At 44.7% G+C, this 25,119-nt stretch overlaps 1 protein-coding gene across 5 annotated transcripts in view; it reads left to right on the top strand.

The window, feature by feature from the left end:
- LOC131911864 (rho GTPase-activating protein 10) overlaps positions 1–25,119 on the top strand; it is a 280,586-nt gene that overhangs the window by 122,808 nt on the left and 132,659 nt on the right. For 4 of the 5 annotated variants that reach the window (XM_059264272.1, XM_059264274.1, XM_059264273.1 and 1 more), the window contains exons 11-13: positions 11,567–11,648; positions 14,713–14,758; positions 17,725–17,790. In XM_059264272.1, the coding sequence (XP_059120255.1) occupies positions 11,567–11,648; positions 14,713–14,758; positions 17,725–17,790 (194 nt within the window). Of the gene's footprint in view, positions 1–11,461; positions 11,649–14,712; positions 14,759–17,724; positions 17,791–25,119 lie in introns of those variants that run through there. The other variant, XM_059264276.1, reaches the window with a different exon arrangement.

Raw genomic sequence — 25,119 nt, 5'->3', positions numbered from 1 at the left:
AGTGACAGAGCTGGGCTGGAAGAGGAAGTGATGTAGTTGGACAGATAGAGCAAATGAGATAGCAGAACAGAAAGACATATAGGTGTGGATATACAGGAAGTATCTCTCTTTGGAGACTGAGGTGTCTGTGAGGTGAGGTTATCTTGTTGCTTTTCCTATTCCTCTGATCTCTCAGGTTTTCACCCCTATATCTGGCTCTGGGTTTTTATTTAATAAGATGGTCTAGCAAGTCGAATACAGGGTAATTTTTTGAGATAAGATCTTGTGAGGTGGAGTAGGCTAGCCCACAGTCTCTCTTTCTCTGTCTCTCTAGTGCTGGGATAACAGACGTATACCTCATCTCTGACTAGGATAATAACTGGAACTGAACTTACAGGAAACCTCTTCTAGGGGTTTTAAATTTCTTTATAAGATCTCCTTTTGAAATAAAATTGACATTTACACGTATGTAAATCAGCTTTAAAGAGATTTTCTTATTGAAGAGAAGATGCCCCATTCTTCGAGCTGCTATTCTTGCCGGTGTCCACATCAGTCTGTAAGGTCGGTTACAACCAGAGCTCCTGTCTGCCTGCCTCCCTCCCCCTTCTTCCCTCCCTTTCTAAATAGAATCTCAGGTAACCAAGTCTGGTGTTTAGCTCCCCCTTTCCCCTGGCTCTACTTCCTAAGTGCTTGTGGGTTCCAGGCGTGTGTTACTGTGCCAGGCTGTGACCCATTCTTTACTGACGCCAGCCATTGCTCCCATCCTTCCTAACTCTGGTTGTTAGTGGGACTGTGGTCCCTCCCTGCTTTAGTCAGGGTTCTCTAGGGGAACAGAATGAATCTCTCTCTATATAGGGGACTTACAGGATGCAGTCCTAGCTCATCCAACAATGTTTTCTGTGAACAGAAAATGTGGTGATACTTTAATTGTGCTGAAATGTGATATTTTATTTGTATGTTAATAAATAAAGTTTGCCTGGACATCAGAAGTCAGTGAGCCATAAGCAGAGTCAGGCTGTGGTAGCCCATGCCCTTAATCTGATCACATGGCAGGCAGAGTCTCTGTGTGGTCAAGGACACAGCCAAGCGTGGTGACACGAGCCTTTAGTCCTAGTACCAACCATAGAGACCTGGAGGTCTGTATAGACAGGCAGTGATGAGGAAATCATGTGGCTGGGCTTAGAGCCAATGAGAAGGCAGAACAGGAAAGCAATAAAAGCGGAGGTCAGACAGGAAGAAACTCTCTCCGTGGAAGCTACTGTGTGGTGGTAAGATAAGGTAGTCATGGCTGTTCGCTCAGTCCACAAGGCTGGATGTCTCAGCTGGTCTTCAGTATGTGCTGGGATCCCAAAGAAGTAGGCCCCAATGCCAGTGAAGGAATGGATGTGCTGGCAAGGTGAGGGCGAGCCAAGAGCAAGAGCTTCCTCCTTCATGTCCTTGTGCAGACTTCCGGCAGAAGGTGTGGCCCAGATTAAAGGTGTGGCCTTCCCACCTCAAGATCTGGATCAAAGATGTCTGTCTTCCTACCTCAAAGGTCTGGACTAGAAGTGGATTCACCCACTTCAAACCAAGCAGAAAAGGCCTCACAGGTGTGCCCTCCATTCCTGGATTGCAGTTCATTCCAGATGTAGTCAAGTTGACCACCAGTGATAGTCATCATACTCCCTTGGTGATGTCTGTTGCGTACTTCCCTGCTCCCTTTAATGTTTGTTTAAATAAATGGAGGCCAGAAGAGGGCATCGGATCCTCTGGAACTGGAGTTACAGATGGTTGTGAGCTGCCAAGTGGATGCTGGGAATTGAACCTGGGTCTTCTGCAAGAGCAACAAGTGCTTTCAACTATGAGCCATCTTTATAGCCTCTATTTATTTTTATGTTATGTGTTAGAGTGTTTGGATGTATGTATGTGCACCATATGCATGCTGTGCCGGAAGGGGCCAGAAGAGGGCGTCAGATCCCCTGGAACTGGCATTAAAGATGGTTGTTAGCTGCCATGTGAGTGTTGGGAACGAAAACCAGGTCCTCTGCAAAAGCAGCCAGTGCTTTTAACTGCTAACCCATCCTTCCAGCCCCACCTATGTTTTTTTATTAAATGCCATAGAGATTTTTAAAGACTGTGTGTAAAGAGAATTTGTATACTATCTGTAGTCATTGGTACCACCATTCCTTGCCTCCACCCACTTGCCTTTAAATTTCCTAACAGAAATTTTCAATTTTGTAACCAGTCTTCATTCAGACTGATACTGCCTCCATATTATCTCATGTCTTTAAAAAACGTTGTTACTATGCTATCAGTGAGCCTTTTTCTTCTTCTACTGCCTATTTATTTTGTTCCATAATCAGCAACATTCTTCAGAAAGCTGTCGTGTTGATGTCTCAGATGACTCTCTCCTGTCCTGTCAGGCTGCGGGACAGGCTTTTGGGGCCTCCTCCCCTGCGGGTTCGTCCTGGAGGTCTTCTGTGCGGTGCTGTCTGCTCAGGGCCCCTCTCCCCATGGCGCAGTTGGCTCGGTTGCTTCAGGGACACTGTACTTCTGACTCTCCTCCTGCCGCTGCCCTTTGTAGCTAAAGTTTTCCTGCCTGGCCCACAGTCAGGACAAATCTCTCTCACCTGCCAGCCCCACAGCCCCTCAGACCCGACCAAGTAAACACAGAGACTTATATTGCTTACAAACTGTATGGCCGTGGCAGGCTTCTTGCTAACTGTTCTTATAGCTTAAATTAATCCATTTCCATTAACCTATACCTTGCCACATGGCTCGTGGCTTACCAGCATCTTCACATGCTGTTTGTCATGGTGGCGGCTGGCAGTGTCTCTCTGACTCAGCCTTCCACTTCCCAGCTTTATTCTCCTCTTTGTCCCGCCTACACTTCCTGCCTAGCCAATGGCCAATCAGTGTTTTATTTATTGACTAATTAGCAACACATTTGCCATACAGAACATCCCACAGCACTTCCCCCCCCCCTTTTTTTTTCCCCCCCGAAAAGGAAGGTTTTAACCTTAACAAAGTAAAATTATATATAACTTGGGAATTTGGGCGTAGCTTCTCTTACTACTTCCTGCTGGAGGGGGGCGCTGTATCTTATGGGGAAACAAAGAAAATTTTAGAATTATGGAATAGTCCATGAGGCTGTATCGTCTGAGCCAGATGCCTTCAAACCATTCTGGATGTTGGATCTTCTGGGCCATGGTGTCATCAGAGACCTTTCAGGGGGTCTTGGCTGGTCAAACCTGATGTATCTTAATCTGGAACAAATCCATAGCCTCTGGCTTTCTGTGGAAACAAAAGAGACTCTTTTCCAAAACAACATATCCTTAATTCCAAATTTTGAAGTCAAGGTACCTTTAAAATATACATATTGGTTTAACTCAACATCTTTTACAATCAAATGTTTTTCTGCAGTTAAGAATCCCAAAGACAACACAATCCAGATTCTCTGTGTAATATTCATCTTTACGTGGCTTATTTTTTATATTAATTTTACTGTCTCTTTAAAGACTTTATTTTTTAAAACTATGTAATTGTTTATATAACTCTATATATCACCTTTTTTGTCTCTTTCAAGCCTACGTATCTTTTACACACATTGTAAACTATTACATCTGAATCTGTCTTATTGTGAATCTATTGCTTTAAACTGCAGCAGCTGTGGCTGCTGGGTCTGCCCACCTCAGCTTCCCAACATGGTGGTACATTTACCGCCAGCTCTGGGAGCTATCGTGGGTCTATGCTTTTATCCAAGCAGCGTGTAGCCCAGAAACCTCTCTTCTTGTTTTGTGCTAGCAAAGGCTAAATCCACCACACAGCTTAATGTGCCACTTGCAGAGGCCTGATTCCCGCCATACTGCAGGTCGAGCGTGCACACCAGAAACCCACAAGTATCTCAAACCAGCAGCTGCCGCTCATTTGAGAGAGACAATTAGGAACTGTTTTTAGCTCCGTTTTAGAATCTTTTTTTCTCAATTTTTAGGTGGAAACTCTTGCCACCACGTTGGACACCATTTGTAGCTAAAGTTTTCCTGCCTGGCCCACAGTCAGGACAAATCTCTCTCACCTGCCAGTCCCACAGCCGTTCAGACCCAACCAAGTAAACACAGAGACTTATATTGCTTACAAACTGTATGGCCGTGGCAGGCTTCTTGCTAACTGTTCTTACAGCTTAAATTAATCCATTTCCATTATTCTATACCTTGCCACGTGGCTCGTGGCTTACCGGCATCTTCACATGCTGTTTGTCATCGTGGTGGCTGGCAGAGTCTCTCTGACTTAGCCTTCCACTTCCCAGCTTTATTCTCCTCCTTGTCCCGCCTACACTTCCTGCCTAGCCAATGGCCAATCAGTGTTTTACTTATTGACTAATTAGCAACACAGAACATCCCACAGCAGCCCTTTTTGTTTTACCTGGTTCTCCAGCTCTTGCCCCAGATCCTGTGGCACTGGAGTTTTCTGGGTTAATCTTTGAACTCCTTTCTTCCTGTAGCATTCCCTTACAACCTCGTCTAGCTCTTAGTTTTAGTGCCATAGATATATTGGTGATGGCTGGATGCGTTTCCCCTCCTAAACTTCAGGGTCTTCTCTCTGGGCACCTTTCTGTATTCCTGCTGGGATGGCTCCGAGGCATTCACAGTTGGAGGTCATATGTTGCTGCTTCTTTTACAACTTTTCCAAGGATCTTTTAAATTCTCATTGTTGGGTGCTGCTGCTGGTGCTGCAGCCCAGGGTTTTATATGCAGTGGGAGGTACCGAACCACTAAGCCATTCGCCTCATTCCAAACTTTTTTGTTTTGAGGGGAAAGTATCCTTTGTTGATGAGATCCAACATTTTATATATGCATATGAATTCAGTCTTAAAAGTATTATTTGCTTAAGTCTTACCTTTCCCCAACTCTCTGGTTAATTTGGAAAATTACTTGTAATCATAATATATTTTCTTTATGATTTCCTTAGGTTTTCAGAATGAATCCCATTTTTATTTTTGGATTAGAGTTTTAATTGCTTTTGGCTTATTTCTTCATTTCTCATTACAGAAATATCTATTTGTATTTGTTTTTACCAGTAGTGGTTTAGGGTGCAAGATCCTCTCACCCCAAAAAGTGGAGCAAACGCTAGTGGGTTGGGGCTGGAGGGATGGCTCAGTAGTTTGTCAGAGGATTGGAGTTTGATTCCCAGCACCCAAATAAGGCAGTTTACAACTGTCTGTAACTTCTGTTCTGGGGGATCTGGCGCCCTCTTCTGGCCTCCATAGGTAGTGTACTTTGGTGTACATATCTCCACCCCAACATAAACACATAATTAAAAAAAAATCTTAGGAAAAAAACTAGTGGGCTGGATGTGAGGGGCGAATGTATGTTGAAATCTCTGTAATTCTGAAGCCCTAAGGTAGTACTTAGAAGTTCAAATGTGATGGACCCTGCTTTTGTTTATTCTCCCGATTTCTGTCCCAGAAGACTGCTAGGAGTTACAGGTAACTTGTTCTCCCTCTGTTAGACTATGCATTCCATGAGAGTGGGGTCCTGTTTCACTTAGCAGTTCCAGATGGAGTGCTGTGTGTGTGGTGGACATTCACCGCTTTGTACTGTACACTTGCTGCTCAGAGGAGACAAGACTGGGTCAGATTCAGTCAGCAGCAGCTCTCTTCTGCACTGCACTCGGGCAGCCTGAGCCCAGGCTTGCATTCTGCTTAGAGAAAAATAAATTTAGCCCATTTTGGAGTGTGTGGGTATTGTAAATAAGATTCTACACAGTTCCTGTTGGAATCTTTTGAATAGCAATTTCATAGCTGATTGCATTCCTTTAATCTAAATTTTGCCTTCTTTCCAAGTATCTGTTTTGTGTTTTTGAATGTTAGAAGAAGTGCCATTGTGGTGAGACTCCTGAGCTGGGCAGATATTTGCTCTTCTTGCACAAGAGTCAAGAGCTTCTCTACAGTTGTGGTCTTTAGTTGAGATCAGGTTGGTTAGATTGGTGAATTTTGGAAAGAGTCAGCAAGGCTGTAAATAGTGTTAGTTTATCTTTTTCTTGTTGGGGATTCCACAGGCAGCCAGGTCAGGGTTGATGCTAACATTGTGTGTCGGATCCTGCTTTCTTGGGCCTGGCTTAGTTTCTCAGGTATCTCAGGCTCACGGTGCCTGCTCCCATTTTCCTGATAGTTACAAACATTTCCAGAGGTTGCTCACACTGGCGCATCAGTGTTCACAGTTACAGCTGGTCTCATAGGGCACATTCACATCTTGAGGTTGAATCCATGTGTTGATGCTTAGGTGGCTCACTACTGAGAACTAAGGGGTCAGGGAGCAGCAGGGAGCTAGGTGGAGATCAACAGGCCATTCTTACTGTTTCCTTTTCTAGGCAGATATATACACTGTCTCCCCCTCCCCCCAATTCACAAAAAGGCAGCTTTAAATATTTTCTTTGATAGAGAGAAACGTTTAATAGCATGTGCTAAAAGACCATTAAATATACCAAAAGAAGTAGAAAGTTGAATGGATTTTTGTAGAATTCTTAGAACTAATAATTAAAAGATATAACATTCAAAAGTGGGTAAAAGTTGTTTTTCTAGGAAAATACACATGTGCCATGTGCATATAAGCACACAAAAAGATCTTGAACATGATTTGTTACTCAGGAAATGAAAGTCAAAACCACACTGAGGTAATACTTGATGTCCACTGGGACAGCTGTATCAATGAGGTATATAGCAAGTGTTGCCAAAGGTGTGGAACCATGGGAGCCTCATATGTTAAGATGGGATTATGAATGGTGTAGCTGCTTTGGGAAACAGTTTGGTAGCTCTTCCAAACGTAAAGCATTACATTGCCATGTGACTCAGAAATTTTACATTTGTATACATATATGTCCATGTAGTTTATAGGTGTATATACATATATTTGAATGTAGTAAAACATATGTCTGTGCAAAACATTCAAATGATTATTCATGGAAGCATATTCATGGATCATAGGATCACCAAAATAGGAATTGAATGTTTCTATGTTGGTGAGTGGGCAAATAAACATGGTGCATTCCTACAGTGAACAGTGACGTCCAACTAGAAGGAAGAGTGAGTGTATGCTGGAGTGTTTGGAACTAACCTTGAAGGCGCTCGAGTAAAAGAAGCCTGTCATAAACTAACACGCATCATATAATTCCACGTGTGCACATGTCCGGAGCAGAGCCGTCTGTTTGGATAAGAGCAGAGGAGGGGCCCGCTTAGGTCTGGGGGCTGCACAGAAATGGATGCCCGCTGGGGACAGAACTGTTCCTCATGCATGATTAACATGTTTTAAAATTGACTTTGGTGATGTTTACACAAGTCTGAGATACTCACAGTGAATGAGGTTTACGCTGTGAATTATGTCACAGAAAAGCTTCAAACACAAACAAGGGGCACAGCCGCAAGTAAAGGACCGTTTTAAAGTGACTCTAAACACGGCCTTCCTTATGCCAGCCGCATTTCACACACCACGGACTGTGAATGGTGAGGCCACTCTTGGTTCTGGAAATAGACTTTAATAGTTGTTTGGTTCAGCGCAGGCCGCAGTCTATCAGGAGATGTAACTTTCTTCTACGGAAGACACTTACCCCCCACCCCCACCTCAGCGCTTTGATTCTGTAGCTTGTTGGCATGTCTCCCATGTGCTGTGGTGTACTGGGGCCCTCCCTGTCCCCTCACGTCAGCCTGATAAGTAATTACTCTTCTGACCTTTCTCTGGCACATCACATTCAGGATGTGCTTCGGGATACTTCTGCTTTGCTAACCCATTGCTGTAGACTTTGGTACTTGTTGTGGTTTTACTGAGTCCGCGTGTGTCACCCCTGAAAGTAGGGTGAGGTGCTTCTTACCTGTGTGATTACCTGTTCAGGTTTTAGTTCCTCTGATCAGTGTGGTGCTTTCCTGCGACTCTGAAGCATTAGGTGGTGTGGAATGCTTGTTCACCAGCGACTGAGTTGTCCTCTGATTGAGAGAGTTAGAGCGTGTTTCTTCTAGACGTTCATACAATTGGCTTGAACAGTAGTGAGAATGCTTGTGTTACACGTCCCGTGGAGTAGTAACTGTTAGCATCATCTCACCCAGGCTCTTGCACAACCGTTAGTTGATTCTGAGGGTGGGGACGAGCTAAGAGTAAAAGAATAAATTGATGAAAGGCCAGACTTTCAGCAAATGTGCAGGGTAGGAAGGCTTCTAAAACTTCGCATGGGAATGGAGACACTTTAGTGGCTTAGGCTAGCGGACCAGTCTTACTAGAGGATTTTTTTTTTTTTTTTTTTTTGGTCTTTTGAGACAGGATTTCTCTATGTAGCCCAGCCTGTCCTGGAACTCTGTAGACCTCTGTAGATCAGGCTGGCCTTGAATCAGAGAGCTACCTGCCTCTGTCTCCTGAGTGCTGGGACTAAAGACGCATGCTGCCACACCTGACTCAATTCTTTTCTTTTTTTTTTATTCTTGTTGAAGTGAGGTTTGCGTTCACAGCGTTGCAAATGCTATACAAGTGCTTTGCCATTGAGCCTCTATGCTACAACCCTGATGTTCCCCCGACCTTTTCTGAGACAGGACCTTGCTGAGTTGCCCGGGTTGTCCTCAAACTGCTCTTCCTATGTACTCCTGGAGTTACAGGTGGATACTGTTGCATCCTGCTGAGAAATGATGTCTAAATACATTCTTTCTGTGTTGGAGACTAGCTTTGGGCATGCTATACATATGGTCTATCAGTGAATGGCACTCTTAAGTCCCAAACTGCCTTTTGCAGAGTAGGTAATAGTTGGGAAACTCAGAAATAGAAGTCCAAGGCCAAATGAGTCACGGGAGGTGCTGAGCTGAGCCCTGCCGGTCAGCAGTTCTCAACGTGCAGTGTTGTACATTTGGCTGCGTCTAGAGATACCTTCAAACTGATCAGTTTGTGTTTGAGGGTGAGGTAAGGTTGCGAGGAGGGTTGGGGGCAACAGTAGGTGGTGGTTGGGGGTTAGTGGATGGTGGGGGAGAAGGTAGACCATTGCTGCAGACATCTCGTGGGCAGAGGCTTGAACCGCATCCAGATGCACACTGCCATCTGTTCAGTACACAGTACACAGTACATTACAGTTGAGAAGTTGCTGCGTTTGCTGAGACAGATGCCAACAATGTTTGCAGGATTATATTGTTTCATGTCAATATATGTATGCAGTATGTATTTCATTAACAGTGCAGCTTCACTTTAATTTGGCTACAGTACAAATAATGACTTAAAGGCAAATGGCGAGTCTTACAAAACATTTAAGTTCCTGTTTAGAGAGACTAAGAAAGCTAGTTATTTTTTTAAAAAAATTCTTTGTAGAAGGTAGAGCACGGACCAGGTAGAACTAGGAACATTTCCCGTGCTGAGGCTTCTGTGCTTTTCAGGGTATACAGTTTTCTACTGAAAGTGATGTTATTGATAGTGGGGCATCGATAGCCATATTTTTGATTCTGGTACTTAAAAAGGAAATCCGAGTTTTCATTAGTATGGGGCTAGTCTTGAAATGTGTGCTGAAGGGCAGTGCCATAGGGGATGAAGAAATGATTGGCTTTGTGAAGAAAGCATTTAGCACCAGGGTTTTATGGGGACAAGCTTTCATTTTCCGTTTGTGAGGTAAACACCCACAATGGGAGGGGCTTTACATACTGTGGCTATGACTCCTTTATCAAATATAAAAAAAAAAATCACTGGTAGAACGTTCTACTCTATGAGATCTTTGTGTACACCAAGTTCAAAAGGAGCTTTCTGTTTTAACAAGTGGAAACCGCTGTAATTCATGTACAACTTGCAAAGATTTGGCAGTGCTATGGATGATAAGAGTCCTATTTATTTTTCTCATACAGATAACTAGTATTTCTAGCACCAAATGTTGGCGTAGACTTCAATCGGATTTAACTCTCTTGATTCTGTTTTCAGTAATGCTTTGGCTATGTGTGGGTCAGTAGTGAGGGACAGGGACACAGATCCATGCTGTCACCCTTAGCAGTCTGAGGAGCTCCCCAAGTCTCTCAGGGACCTCAGCTCAGCCAAGCCAAGGATTCGTGGCTTTGACACAGAAAGGAATCTCAGGACTAGCCAACATGAAGCGGAATCATTCCATTAAAAATAGAAATGTGCACAAGGAACAAAAACACGCCCAAGGACATGGGTACAGGCTTCTGAAAGAAGAGTCTCAGTTTATTCAAAGACATATTCTGGGGCTGAACAGATGGCTCAGTGGTTTAGAGTAGAGAAGACTGGGTTCAGTTCCCAGCACCTACATGTCACAACATCTGTAGGTCCAGCACTAGGGAGTCTCATGTTCTCTGCCAGCTTCTGAGAGCACCTGGCACGCATGTGGTGCACATGCATACGAATAGGCAAACATAACAATAAAAAAGGAAAAATTTAAATGTATGGGTCAGAGAAATAGATGCATAGGAAAAGTGTAAGATGTACCCAGGTATACCCAGGATGGGCTCTGGAAGGAGAGTCCCAGTTCAACGTCCTCGCATTAGCTATCTGTACCATTTTGCTGACTCTCAAGTTACATCCCATAAGATTGCTAAGGACACCCCCACCCCAGATGTGAAATTATAGGGTGGCTCCAGGGTTAACTTGGATGGAATTAAAGTCTGATAACAAAACCAGGAGCCACTCAGGATGCACAAATGGACAGGTTGTCAGCTGCAAAGGGAGAAAGGCTTCACCAAGCTGGTAATTGTGCTAGAATGCTTGTTTCTCAGCTAGTGGGATGCTTCAATTAAATTCCTCTCCTGCCTCAGTTTCCCCTTCTGAGCTTTCAGTCTTTGATCTTAGGGATTGTTGAGGACAGAGGATCTGGAGAAGAAGATGTCGTCACCTAATACATCAAACTGAACACACAGTAAAGCATAGAGTAGTTTGTTATAATGGAGAGTGGACCCAGAACAGCAGGACCTCTGCACCTTTCCTTGAGGTACCTTGCAGCCACAATGCTAGCAAGCAGCCAGAATTCAATGCAGAATCAGGAATTCATTTAATTTGGGTGTAGATCAGAGGACTGAGGACACCATGCCTGAGCACTTGCCCGAGAGCATGCCTCGAAAGCCACCAGGTCTTGTAAGATAGTTGGGGAGTGTGACTTCATGGTCTGTAAAAAGAACATACTAATAGTTACATACTGATACCATGACAAAACATAAAAGAATGATTTTAAGAAGGAATCCAGTGGTGGAATAAATTGAAAGGAAACAGTGTGAGTCATTGAGTGTGTCAATGGGATCAGAAAAATGGTAAAGCAAACAGCAAAATAAGGTTGTCATTATCGAGACACTTGTGAGTAGGAGTTACCCTTGTACTATGAAGTCCATTTCTTGATTGAAGGGAACTCCTGAGCTTTAATGTTTTAGTAACACACCCCTCTCACCCAGTATTCTGGAGGTGAATCATAGGGATGGTTGTACAATAATGTATTTATGTGTAAAAACTGCCTAGATAGCAAATTTTACATTATATGTTTTTTATTGTAGTTGAAATTAATGAAAACATTTAGTCCCTGTGATCAAGCGTCTGGAAACAGAAGAGGAGGTTTTGCGTTGGCACTGGTGACCTGATGTTTTCCTGTTGTCTTGCAGACCTGGCGTCCCCTTGACTGTGCAGGCGTTTTCAGAAGAGGAGAGGAAGCAGTGGCTGGAAGCTCTGGGTGGAACAGAAGCTGTAAGAATATCAGAGCTTTATTTCCAATCCGTACAGCGGACTTGGTCCATTTCCAAGTTACCTTTGTTTTGATAACTAGTGTTTGAGAACAGTTCCTTGCTGGACTGGTGCTTAAACTCATCTGGGAGCCATGCAGCACTCTAGTCGATTATCTTGGGTGGCAATAGTGTACCCACGGCTGGGGCACTGCTCATTTTCAGTTCTGGTCCTTCTAGACTGTGTCCTTCTGATTGACTTTGCTTTGAAGGAGTCAGCAAAACTCTCAACTTCAGTTCTGCCCGACAGTTTTGGGTGGCAAGTACATTGAGGGACTGTCGTGTAGTGTAGTTTCTGGAGATGGGGCGGTAAGTACGTGGCAGCTGAGAACCACTGCCCACGTGTGCCTGATGTTTGATGGTGTATAATAGTATAACAGTTTCTACTTTGCAGTGTAGAGTAGCCTTAGAGACTGGGCCTCTGTATTGATATTGTTTCAAAGAATAGACTAAAGGTTGTGGCATGGCTTCCGAGGCACCTGAATTCTGTCTGGTGGCACTCAGTTCCAGCACTGCTTTCTTTGCTGTGTGCTGCTGGAGTTTGGGGCTCAGAATCAGGCAGATCATGTACTGAGTTGGGGGTTTAGTGAAGACAACTTCAGGAAAAAAAAAATCACAGATGCACATTCAGTATGCTGCCATGTAAAGCGTTAGGAGTCTTAGGAAGCTGCTGGAGCAGGCACCACCTGGTGTACCAAGCGATTTTGAAGATTTAGGAGAAAGGATGATTTTGGAAGAGGGGTTCTATACAGTAGGGACGGAGGCCTCAGAATACAGCTTTATAGGGAGTAACGCGGTACTACTTTAGGCCAGTTGGACTACTGTGAGCCCAATTGCAAACGCGTTGTCAGAAGTGTAGGGAATGAGAGGCTGGCGGGTGGTGTGGGTGTGGTGGTCCTGACGTGTCTGAAAATGAAAGCCTAGCTACTGTGTTCTAAAGCTTGATGCTGTTTTAAGAGAACGTATCACCCTGGAAGAATGACCCAGAATTAGATTTGTGTGTTGTCTTACCGTATCTGAGCTGGATTCAGACTCTTTTTTGTTGTTGTTTCCGTTTTTTTTTTGTTTGTTTGTTGTCTTTTTGTGGTAAGGATGGAATCCAGGGTCTCACTGTGGTGAGCATGACCTCTTTCACTGGGATGTACATGGCTTTCATTCTGTTCATGCTTCATTAGTTCTTAGAAGTGTTAGCTGGGAGTTTTGATAGTGGCCTGGAGAGGTGCTCCAGGGGTTAAGAGTGCACACTGCCCTTGCAGAGGCCGACACAGATCCCAGCACAGATCCCAGCACCCACGTTGGTCCGCTTACCACCTGTAACTCCAGCTCCAGAGGGTCGAATGCCTCTGGCTTCCGCAGACACCTAAACTCACACACACACCTACACACAGATACATAATTAGAAAATTTTCTAAAGAGTTTTGAGGCTGGCCAGTGGTGGTTCACGCCTTTTAATCCCAGCACTTGGGAGGCAGAGGCAGGCGGATCTGTGAGTTCAAGGCCAACCTGGCTTATATAGAGAGTTTCAGGACAGTCAGGGCTACCGAGAAAGATCCTCTCTCCACCAATAAAAGAGTTTTGATAGTATGGAGATATAGTTATGCTAGTCCTTTAGTCCTTTTTAGTAAAGACATTTCCTTAACCGTGATAATCTCTCAGAGCTTTAAGTAGTACTTTAGAAAGTGAACTTCCATAGCAAAGATACCACACAGTTGAATCTTTGAGAAAAGTGGGTTTCCAGTTTGGTTTAGTCTCGAACTCATGATCAGTTTGTCTTCCCCTGTATAGAACCAGGCCATTAACAGACAACAGCAAGAATGTGGAAAGACTGCTCAGTGATACGTTTGATGGGGACTATAAGGTGTAGCACACTTCTTACAGGTACTGTGAGCCTTGCAAATAGTGAGTCAGTGCTAGGATTCTGAGAAGCCGGATCATTGTCGTGCTGGCTCAAACTATGGGCAAGGATCATCTCCTACTGTCATGAATATCAGGAACAGTCAGGGGACAGGGAGCTAGACATTATTGGTTGGATTGCAGCAGTTTGTCAGCCTGTCTGTAAGGTGGAGCATTCCGTATACACAGACTTGTAACAAGTTCCTTAAAGACTGCACACTCTTTCATCTCATTTTGCTAGTTTGGCATGCATCTGTAAGAGAAAAGTAGACCAGAGAAGTCCTGTTTGCCTTACTTACTTTTACATATAATAGCATATCATTAACCACGGACAGCGCATCTCTCCTGCCTTCTCCTGCAGACTCCACACGGGGGTTTTCCCACACTGACTAGTTTTGACACCAGCTGGATCGTCCTAACAGTTCATTTCAACTCTGACACTGTTGTCTGGAGTGTTGATGGCAGATCTTACAAGCTGGGCATTTGCATCTAGGTAACTGCCCCTGCTTCAGTTCTGCTAGTGACAAGTCCTGGTCTTTGTAGCAGTGTGGTGTGAATTGGGGATTGTCGCGCCTCCCTTCCTTGGGTGTAGTAATGGGCTCACAGCGCTTGGAGTGAAGGTACACTTGGCGGTGTCTTATGGAGCAGGCGCGCTGAAGCAGGGCGTAGGGCTGGGTGTAGTGAGGGTCAGTGTTGAAGAGCTCCCATGGGCCTGTGGGAGTGCCACCACCCCAGCGTTTGATGCCCTCTGGGGGAAGCTCATCAAAGCCTGTTGGTTGATCTTACGGAGTTGAAACTCATTCCTCAGGTGGTCAGGGGATGAGGCCAGTGCTAATTCTTTCATCACGTGGAGGGTCTAGTTGCATCTTTATGCTACATAAGTTTTGTTTGCTAAGCTGCTTGTTGAGCATAAATTCAGAGCTGTCCCAAAGGGCTCTTGAATAGCAAAACATTTCTATTAGGAAGTTCCAGGTGTGTGGGAACTCTGTTCTGTAAAGCAGGGGCAAGACTAAATGTAGATTCCCTGTGCTACATTATCTAATATTGTTTATAACATGGAGAGTTTGCACGTTCTTACTTGACTGACTCTTACTGATTTGCTGAAAGTGCTGTTTTCTCCCTCTTTCTTTTACCAGCTGTTCCATACTTTGAATAGAGCGATCCTCCCGAGACCAGAAGGAGGTAAGTGTCCATTTATCCTGTTGATCACCAACCCAAAGCTGTGCCTGGGGCTCCGTCTGCACCCTCTTTAACGCTCCTAGGGTAGCCCTCATTGCCCCCTCTGAGCTTTACTGTGAGTTCTCCTCCACAGTTATTTCACTGTTTATGTCTACAGACATGAAGGATGATGGGAATGTTTCCAGGAGCCTTTGGAAGGGGCGCTCTTTGGCTCTCTACTTTCAGGCTTCCTCATCCTGTCACTTGTCATTCTAGATAGAGAGAAGTGGATTCTCTAGAACATAATGATGTTTGGTTGAGAATAGCTGGATGCTGCAAAGGTCCTACACGCTGTAGCAAACTATGGGCCTGTTCAGTAAGCGTGAGAAAAGGAGACCATTCGTAAGGCAAATGTGAGAAGAATTACTTCAGATATTTTGAAAAAAATAATCCTTGGCCACAGTGAGTAATAAATAACAAGAGTGGCCCCAACCTGACGGTGAACCCCTAGTTGCTGGTCAGATTTCCTTACATGAGAACTTATTAAATAGTGCTGTGGTTCTATGCAGGGCTGTGGTTCTGTTCAGGCTGTGGTTCTGTGTAGGGCTGTGGTTCTGTGCAAGGTTTTGGTTCTATGCAGGGCTGTGGTTCTGTGCAGGTGGTGGTTCTGTGCAGTGCTGTGGTTCTGTGCAAGGTTTTGGTTCTGTGCAGCGCTGTGGTTCTGTGCAGGGCTGTGGTTCTGTGCAGGGCTGTGGTTCTGTGCAGGTGGTGGTCTGTGCAGGGCTGTGGTTCTGTGCAGGCTGTGGTTCTGTGCAGGGCTGTGGTTCTGTGCAAGGTTTTGGTTCTGTGCAGCGCTGTGGTTCTGTGCAGGGCTGTGGTTCTGTGCAGGTGGTGGTCTGTGCAGGGCTGTGATACTTACTGTGAGGCAGTCGGGACGGAAAACTCTTCTTTCATAAACCCATGGCTTTACTTTCTTGCCTCGGTTTGATTTTGGCCACTCATGTGTCCTGTCACCCTTGAAAGCCTCTAGTTTTGTAGCCTGAGTGTGTGCTGTACAAGCAGTACACTTAGGCTCTGGAAAACAGCAGCAGCAAAGATGGGCTGAGTTGTCCACATCTGCATGACAGGGATCTGCACAAGGGAAACAAAGCATTGCCCGTCTCTGTGCTCAGGGAACACTGATGTGAAACAGAAACAAGGTCGCCACGCTCGTTTTGGACTCTCTTTTGATAGATTTGGTGATATTAAGGCTATACTTAGCAAAGCCATAGAAAACGCCGTGTAATGTTTTAAAAAACAGTTGTGGTCACTTGTGCTAATTCTTGAATCAAAGACTAGAGGTCTATAGCCTGGCCCTGGATGTTGACAGATGCCCCCAAGGGGGTGTGTTCTTCCTCTTTCCTTTACCGATGTCCTTTCTTCCCACCCCTTCATCGCTGCCCCTCCCTCCAGCCTCTCTCACCCCTTGTCTCTGTCCTTCCTTATTTATCATAAAAAAGTGGAAACATGCCTTCTTCTGGGGATGATTTTCCAAAGAAAAAGAAATACCTTGCATTTTTTACAGTGTTATCAGTGGTGGATTCTTGAAACCACTGTTCAATTTTAACCATTAAAATTCACTTTAAAGCCAGGCAGTGGCAGCGCACACCTTTAGTCCCAACACTCAGGAGGCAGACGCAGGCGGATCTCTTAAGTTCAAGGCCAGCCTCTTCTACAGAGTGAGTTCCAGGACATCTAGGGCTACACAGAGAAACCTTTCCTCAAAAACCAACCAACCAACCAACCAACCAACCAACCAACCAGCCAGCCAGCCAGCCAACCAACCAACCAACCAGCCAACCAGCCAACCAACCAGCCAGCCAACCAACCAACCAACCAGCCAGCCAACCAGCCAACCAACCAACCAAACGGTTCACTTTTTGCCTAGAGTTACAGATTCTGAACAGAGTTTATATCCAAGGACTACAAACCCCCGTGAAGCAAGAGTTAATGCTGCAGTCCCTTAGACCTGGCAGCAGCGGCTGGACAGTCTGCTTTCTTTCATTAAAGTTTTGAAACCAAGGCAAGATCTACAAATATATGCCAGGCTGGTCATAGGCAAACATTTATATTAGAAAAAGTATAAAATTTCCTTTTCAGATTGGCCTTTTCTATTACATGAATTATCTATTTTAAATTCAAATTATGAAAATAATAACATCATTAGGAAGGCTTGGTGCATAGTGAAAATTATCAAAATGCTTATTGCTCAAAAAGCATTTAACAGAAACTTTTCCTAAAATTTTCCTTCCTTTTTAAACGAAAAGCTCAGACACTCATTGAAAAGCTTTGTGCGTATTTGGAGTTTTCTCTAACTGAGCTGCTCTTAGGATTTTTGGCAAAATACAGAGATTATTTCTAGGTAGCTTCCCTAAGACATTGGTATTATTTTCTTTTACTGTTTAAAATAATCTGTACCTATTAACTTAAAATATTTTACGGTATAAGTTGAATTACAATAATTACACATCCTGATTTTGTCATGGAGGCTCTCCTATATATATATAAATTTTTCAGTTATGTCATTTATGTGGGAAATATGCAGCCTTCAGCCTTCAGCAACCTTTTTTTTCTTTCTTTTCTTTTCTTTTTTCTTTTTTCTTTTTTTTTTTTTCCCCGAGACAGGATTTCTCTGTGTAGCTTTGGTGGCTGTCCTGGATCTCACTCTGTAGACCAGGCTGGCCTTGAACTCACAGAGATCCACCTGCTTCTGCCTCCCGAGTGCTGGGATTAAAGGCGCGTGCCACCACCGCCCGGCTATTTTCTTGTGTGTGTGTGTGTGTGTGTGTGTGTGTGTGTGTGTGTGTGTTTTGCTTTGTTTTTGCTTTTGCCTTCAGCAGTTTTAAAACAGTGAAACAAAAGTTCCACTACCTTAAAATTTTTTTCTTCTTTTTTTAAGGGAAAGTAACTACTTGTCCCTTAACATTTTGTAACTGTTTTTTTTTTTTTAGGTGCACAGTTGGATACCATGGGATTCACAATTCTCAGAAAATGCATCAGTGCTGTCGAGACCCGAGGTAAGGCATGCTTTGCTCTGCAGCTTTATTCCTGGAGATGTGTTACACTGAAGACCTCTGCAGCGTTCCTGCATGGTCACGTGCTCCAGCATAAACACTCCTTCAGTTATTTCTTTGTTATGACAGTGTGGGTCTCTTTATTTTCCTCCTATGCAAGAGTGGGAGAACTTCACACATTTCTTCTTTATGTTACAAAGTGACGCCATTGTTAAAATAGAGTCACATTAGCGTGTTAGATCTGCTGTCACACAGAATTCCACAGGGTAGAGGACTGAGTGGAAATCACGCTCATGGTTCTGGAGGCTGGAAGGGCAAGCACAGGGGAGACAGGGCTAGTATTTCTGAGACCTGTGCCCTTGGCTTGCAAATGACATCTCCCACTGTGCCGTTTCTGAGTATGCATGCCCCTGCTATCTGTTTTGTGTGTTTAGAGTTGCGCTGGTTTTTTTTTTTTTTTTTTAGTATAAAGATTCAAGTAATGGTCATGGCAGTGTGTGTGTGTGTGTGTGTGTGTGTGTGTGTGTGTGCGCGCACGCGCGCGCGTGTGCGTGCGTGCATATGCCTAGTTTTAATAACCATACCATCTCCTTAAAGTTCTGTTTTTATTTATTTATTTTAAATGTTACATTCCAAGGTTCTGAGGTTTGGAACTTTACAGGGATACAGTTCAGCTCACACAAATCTTTGGAAGCACCAGCAGTTGGAAAAGCTAATTCTTAGCACATTTTGTTCAAACACCTTAAAGATGGTTTTCTTACTCTTGTGGGATCCTGTTGAACATGATCTTTTGGGGCTGGGCTTGAACTCAGTGGCTGAGGCTGGACTGTGCACAGGCTCTAGGTTTGAACTTTAGCACACACACATAAGACATATATATCTTTATGGAAGTAAAATTGGAAAATAGTAAAATTCAGTGATCTTTTAAAATATAATATTTTCATTAATTCTTTGAGAATTTTATACATGCTTACCATATTTTAGTCATATTCCCCCTACACTTCTGAATTCTCCCAGAACCATCCCTACCTCCTTCCAACTTTATCTCCTCATCTCTTTCAAGTGATCCACTGAGTACAGTTTTTGCTGCCCCTGTTCTCATGGTGTGGGGTGTGCTGCATTGTTTTATGTCAACGGAACACAAGCTAACGTCATCTGAGAAGAGGGAACCTCAATAGAGAAAATGCCTTCATAAGATCAGGTTGTAGGCAAACATGTAGGCATTTTCTTAATTAGTGATTGATGTGGGAGGGCCCAGCCTATTGTGGGTGGTGCATCCCTAGGCTGGTGGTCCTGGGCCTGTAAGAAAGCAGACTGAGCAAGCCATGAGGAGCGAGCCAGTAAGCAGCACCTCTCCATGGCCTCTGCATCAGCTCCTGCCTCCAGGTTCCTGCCCTGCTTGGGTTCCTGTCCTGACTTCCTTCAGTGATGGACAGGGATTTTGGAGCGTAAGCCATATAAGCCCTTTCCTCCCCCACTTGCTTTAGGTCATGGTGACCCTAACTAGGAAAGAAATCACCCACCGGAGTGTGGTGGACCCAACAGGGACGCACTCGGAAAGCAAATGGACTCCCCAGAAGCCACTTGTCTATAGCTGCTCCATGAGGGGCGGGGTTTGGAATGAAAAGCTTTGAATTTCAAACAGTCTGTTCAGTTGTTTTACTGCCACTGCCACTGCCACTGCCACTGCCACTGCCGTAGCCGTAGGTTTCGATCTCCTCCAGGTTCCTTTCTGCCCTTTGTGGTCACTTGCCACCCCGCCGTGGTCTTCGGCGTGCACTGGACTGGTGTTTATCACGTCAGTTGTAGGGACATGTTAAATGTTTACTTGATGGAATCATACATGCGGTTCCTAGTCTTTGGGAATCTATTTAACACGAGGCTTTGAGGTTCTTTGTGCTGGATCCTGAACTTCTTTTTTTTTAAATTCAAATCCTATTTGGACCAAGAGCAGACAAATATTAAAATTTTGCTGAAGTCATCTGCACACCAAGAAGAGGTAACATTTTTTGGAGTAACGTTATTTTAGATACAAACCATCATATATCAGAAAGTAACTGATATAGATACTAGCATGTCTTGGCTGGGTGGGACCGTTTAGCAGTTTTGCTACCATTTCAGAACCAGTCAAACCACACATAGTTTGCTCATAAAATTGTACCATGCATGGGAATCAGGTCCTTTCATCCATCCAACACCATCATGAGAAATTTATGGCATGTATACCAAGTTGAAGAATTTCATGAAACACTTGATGCCAAGTCCTGCTGCACATCCATCACATTGAACCTTTAAAAATACTGATCTGGGCTCTTGTACGTAGTCCGACTTAATTGCTGATGGCATGAACTGGGAACTGGCTGTTTTAAAAGCTCCCACATTGAAAAGTTATAATGTCCAGTAACAAAGTTTGGGTAGCATTGTCTTAGTCAAAACATTGCTTGTGTTGGAGAAACAGAATTCACAGTTGTTACCGTCACTATTGCTAGTGTCTGCTACTTGGGGATCTTTTTTCCTCTTTTCTTAAAAAACAACAACAACAACCCAACTTAGACCCAGAGAAAACAGAAAAGTTCTGAAGAAAGCAGCACAGTGTTCTCAGTAACAGATAACCCATCACGGTTTAGCCCTAGTGTTGGTCCGAAGCCAGGCCGCTAACCAGTATTTATTGAGCAATCTCAAGGTGTAGAGCCTTGCCTCAGGCCTTTAGAATAGACAGTGAAGGTTGGTTCCATGAGCCCTTAATCTAGTAATAGTAGATTTGTAAGCAGTTGAGTTATTCTAGGTGATAACATAAAAATATGGCAAGATTCACATTAAGAGAATCTTAGGGTCTAGAAAAGACTCAATGTTAAATGAAGACTGATTTAGGAACAGGCTTTTAAGATTTAAAGGACGGGCGTTATAGCTTGGCATTCAGAGACTTGTCAGCTAAGATGTAGAGACAGGATTCAAACTTGATTGGAAACACAAGGGAACAGTAAAAGCATGTACTCAAAGCAATTGCCCTTGGTGGTAAAGAGGCAGGCTCAATCCTGGAGGGCGCCAAAGAGCAAGCCGGCTTAAAAAGGCTAGAGAACAGAAGTGGCTGTATGTGGGGTGTGCGGACTGCGCAGAGTGCCGTGCTCCCTAAGGAAGGTGACCTGGGATGTGCGGACTGTGCTGAGGGCCGTGCTCCCTAAGGAAGGTGACCTGGGATGTGCAGACTGCGCGGGGGCCGTGCTCCCTAAGGAAGGTGACCTGGGATGCGCAGACTGCGCCGAGGGCCGTGCTCCCTAAGGAAGGTGACCTGGGATGTGTCGACTGTGCAGAGGGCCGTGCTCCCTAAGGAAGGTGACCTGGGATCTGTGGACTGCGCAGAGGGCCGTGCTCCCTAAGGAAGGTGACCTGGGATGTGCGGACTGCGCAGAGGGCCGTGCTCCCTAAGGAAGGTGACCTGGGATGTGCCGACTGTGCAGAGGGCCGTGCTCCCTAAGGAAGGTGACCTGGGATGTGAGGACTGCGCAGAGGGCCGTGCTCCCTAAGGAAGGTGACCTAGGATGTGCGGACTGCGCAGAGGGCCGTGCTCCCTAAGGAAGGTGACCTGGGATGTGCTGACTGTGCAGAGGGCCGTGCTCCCTAAGGAAGGTGACCTGGGATGTGCGGACTGCGCGGAGGGCCGTGCTCCCTAAGGAAAGTGACCTGGGATGTGCGGACTGCGCGGAGGGAAGTGCTCCCTAAGGAAGGCGACCTGGTTGGACAGTAAGTTTGCCAGTGGTGCAAATAGTTTAGTCACCTGAGTGACATCGCCAGAGTCTGTTGGTCAGTTCATGCTTGGTTATTCTGCAAGGAGTTTATTTGGGAAATAAAGATGATCAAAGCCACACAGACATTTGTGACAGATCTGATGATGTATTCCAGGATCCCAGGTACTTCCTGGGTTCAACCCTGATCTATGAAGAACCATTGTTGGTCCTCTAGATAGTGAAACTGGACAGGAGTAGAGCAGCTGTGGATTAAAGGGGGATTCTCTTTGGCTTTCAGGGGACAAGAGAGGCCATGGGAGGTTTCTGTGTGAGTGATGTGAGAAACTACTCCTGGGGGTCCCTGGAGCCTTGGAGATTTTAGGAGCGTGAATACGGACATAGAGGAAAGCCTCTATCACAAAACTAACTGTGACCGAATTTCAGTGTGTTCAGCCAAGAGAATACAGTGTGAGGATCTTTGTAGATGAGAACCCTGGGGATTCAGGAACGTTTGTCTAGTTCTAGTTCATTCATATCCCATGTTTTGCTCCAGTCCCTCCTACCTATGGTGTCTGCTGTCCCAGCGACTTTCCCTGGCCCTGTGTAGTAGCTCGACCTTTATATTTGCTGTGCAGCTGAGATGTTGCTCTTGGGATGGAGTGCTGTCAGTCCACACTTCTGGAGAAAGATAACTGCTTAGCGTTCTCTTTTGCTCCTCAAAGCATCCCGATTCATGGCTGCCTGGAGGGTCTGACTACTAAAAAAATAAAATAAAAGACGTATTTTGGCTCTCAGCGTTGAAGGTTCCAGCCCATGATCAGTTGCTCTGGTTGCTTTGGACCTGCAGTGAGGCAGCCCAGCACGCCAGACTGTGCAGTGAAGGAGAACCACCAGCATGTGGCCAGAGCCGAGAGAACAAAGGACAGCTAGACTCCACGGTCCTCTTCCAGGCCACCCGGGAAATGAACTGAGGACCTGCCAGCCTTGCTTCCTCAACTCCAGTCCTCCAAGACAGGGGGCCTGGGAGTCATTTAAGGTCCACACTGTAGAGTTCTGCTTCTGGCCTCCCAAGGCTCTTGCTTATTTCATAATGTGAAATGCATGCAGTACCGTCTCCGAGAGTCCCACGGTCTTAACTCTCAGCATCACTCAGAATTAAACTCCAGGGTTTCTTCTGCCAAGACTTGAAAGTCTTACGTGGGGTCCCCATGGCCAGGAGGCAAAGGAGTGGCTCCGACTGTGGACCTGAATCTACAGAGGAAGAGGACTTGACTTGTCCAGGTCCCGCTGACAGGGTCTGTCAGAAGAAGGGATCTGGCCCAGGAGTGAAGTCAAGGTGTTGGTGTGTGAAGGAAGGTGATGGATGCTGGCTGAGTGTGAAAGGCAGAAGAGGGTGTGGTCGAGCAGGCACTCGGTCCCTTTGGAAGGATTTGCCTCGCTTCCAAGTGACAGGAAGCCGTGAGGTCTAAGCTCCTGTGAGGTTCAGAACAATGCTTTGGAAGGCCCCTTAGCTTCTGTAAAGAATTTGTACGATTTCTCACACCTGCTGTGAAGAAGGCAAGAGCTAGCTTTAGGAGACACTCTGTGCTGGCCTCCGGCTTCTCCAGCTTTCTCTGAGTTGTTTTTATCCCAAGACATTTGTGCTCCTCCTCTGTTGCTCACACCCTGCCTTGGTTAATTACTTTTTCTGTGGTTATTTTGTTTCTTAGAACCCACTGTTTACTTGGATGGAGAAAATGTCTTACTTCGTCTCGTGTGCTTTATTTCTGTCAGCACCGGTTCCTTGTGCATGGAGTAAGATTCAGTAAGCAATTGCTTTGGCCTGGGCATTCCAGAGATCAGGCCAGCATGCCATATTGACAGATTGCAGGTTGATTATAAAATTGTTGGAAGGGTTTGTCTTTCTATGTGCGGTTAGAATTAATATTTTCATGTAACATATAGAGGAGCTTTCAATTTGTTGGGAGTTTATGTCAGCGTCTTTCTGGATTATGGGTAATACAGAAGACGGAGAAGGAGGGATCACACGGCATATGGAGGAGAGCAATGGTTTCAGAGTGTGAAGTATGATTATATAATTTCCTTAAGGAAATAACTCCTCTTCCTAGAAAGGAAACATGCCCAGTTCGTGAGTTGTTTTTTTTTGGTGGGCCTGCAGAACACCCAATTTTGAGATATATGTACGGTATTGTAAGCAAAAACAGTAATTCTTTTGCTTAAAAACATCTTAGTTACTGTTTTTTAAATAGTCATTATGTTAAAACTAAATTTGTATGTCACTTTTGTTTATGAAGTTTCTCTTAAAAATCTTCCATATGTGCATAATTTGAATATTCACTTTAATTTTCTAGAGCATGGCATTAAAATGTTGGTCTAGGCAAGCTGTCAGTTATCAAATTCAGCATTGTAACAAGCTGTGAATTCATGGGGTAGATAAGTCATGATAGACCTTGATTTGTCACTTGTAAAATAATTTCTCTTCCTTTGAACAGCAAAGTTTTAGATTTTTGGAGAATTTTCCTGACACTGGCTGAAGATTGTGCCGCTTCGGCTGGTGGGGGCTGATGATGAGCTGGGGCAGAAGATAATATACAGTTTCACGATTAATCTTTGGAGATGGGTTTGGGTGGGAAGGTGCCCAAGTGAAGTGGCAGCATATTTTACCATGATTGCACATTAATCTTAACTCACCAAGGGCAAATTCCAAGCAAAATGAAGGAAATAAAGAACAGCTGTCCTCAGAAAACTCACAAGTAAACTGGTTTCTCTCACTAGCTGTCTCTTTTTAGTCAGAATGGGTGTGAGGTGAGCGTGGGTGGAAGCAGAGGACAGTCTCATGTGGGAGGGAGCCAAAGAGCCGTGTGGTGTCTGCAGAAATGCAAATGCAAAATTGAAATACCGCATCCAGGCGAGTCGGGGCTGAATAAGAAAACTCACTCTGAAAAGCTATTAGCTTTACATGAATGATTGAGTTAAATTAGTAAGGGTGAATATTTGCAAAAGGCTGGAATGGCCCATGTCCCTGCTTACCTCAGGTCCATGTAGTTGAAGGTTGATGCTGTTAATTCTTCTCTTGTTCAGTGGCTTCTTTTCTCAGCCAAGAAGTCTCCAGCTTTCTGTCATCTTTTGTTTATCTCTGGTTTTATTCACATTCCTTCTGCTTAGCCCTTAAATCCGTACAATAGGAGTGAGCTTTGTCTAGTAATTCCGTGAGCGATCTAGCTTCTGGGTGTACTTGGGGTTTTTGATGTGGCACAGGATCAGGAAAACAGCAGTGTCATAGTTTCAGGCCCCGGTGCATGTGTGTGTAGACAGAAGACTAGTGAACTTGGTGGATTTCTGTTGGTAAAGTTTCTTGCTGCAGGTTAGCTGACTTGGTTTGTAATGTTTTATCTTACTGTCTTTCATTTTCTTAGCTCAGTGGGTGACCATGGATTCTAAAGGCAGGCCTTCTTGGCACCTCAGCCTGAGCGTTATCAGGATGCCGACATCATCTTCCTTTTATCATCCATGTCTGTGTCTCCCTCCTATCATTGTTATGGTAATGGTACATGTTGAGTTCTCCTGACTAACACAGAGGTAAATTTAGCATCGGGTGTTACTGATA

The sequence above is a fragment of the Peromyscus eremicus genome, chromosome 5 (genome assembly GCF_949786415.1).
Source record: "Peromyscus eremicus chromosome 5, PerEre_H2_v1, whole genome shotgun sequence".
Lineage (NCBI taxonomy): Eukaryota > Metazoa > Chordata > Mammalia > Rodentia > Cricetidae > Peromyscus > Peromyscus eremicus.
Note: the sequence above shows the minus strand (reverse complement) of the source record. Positions and strands in the feature narration are given on the sequence as shown.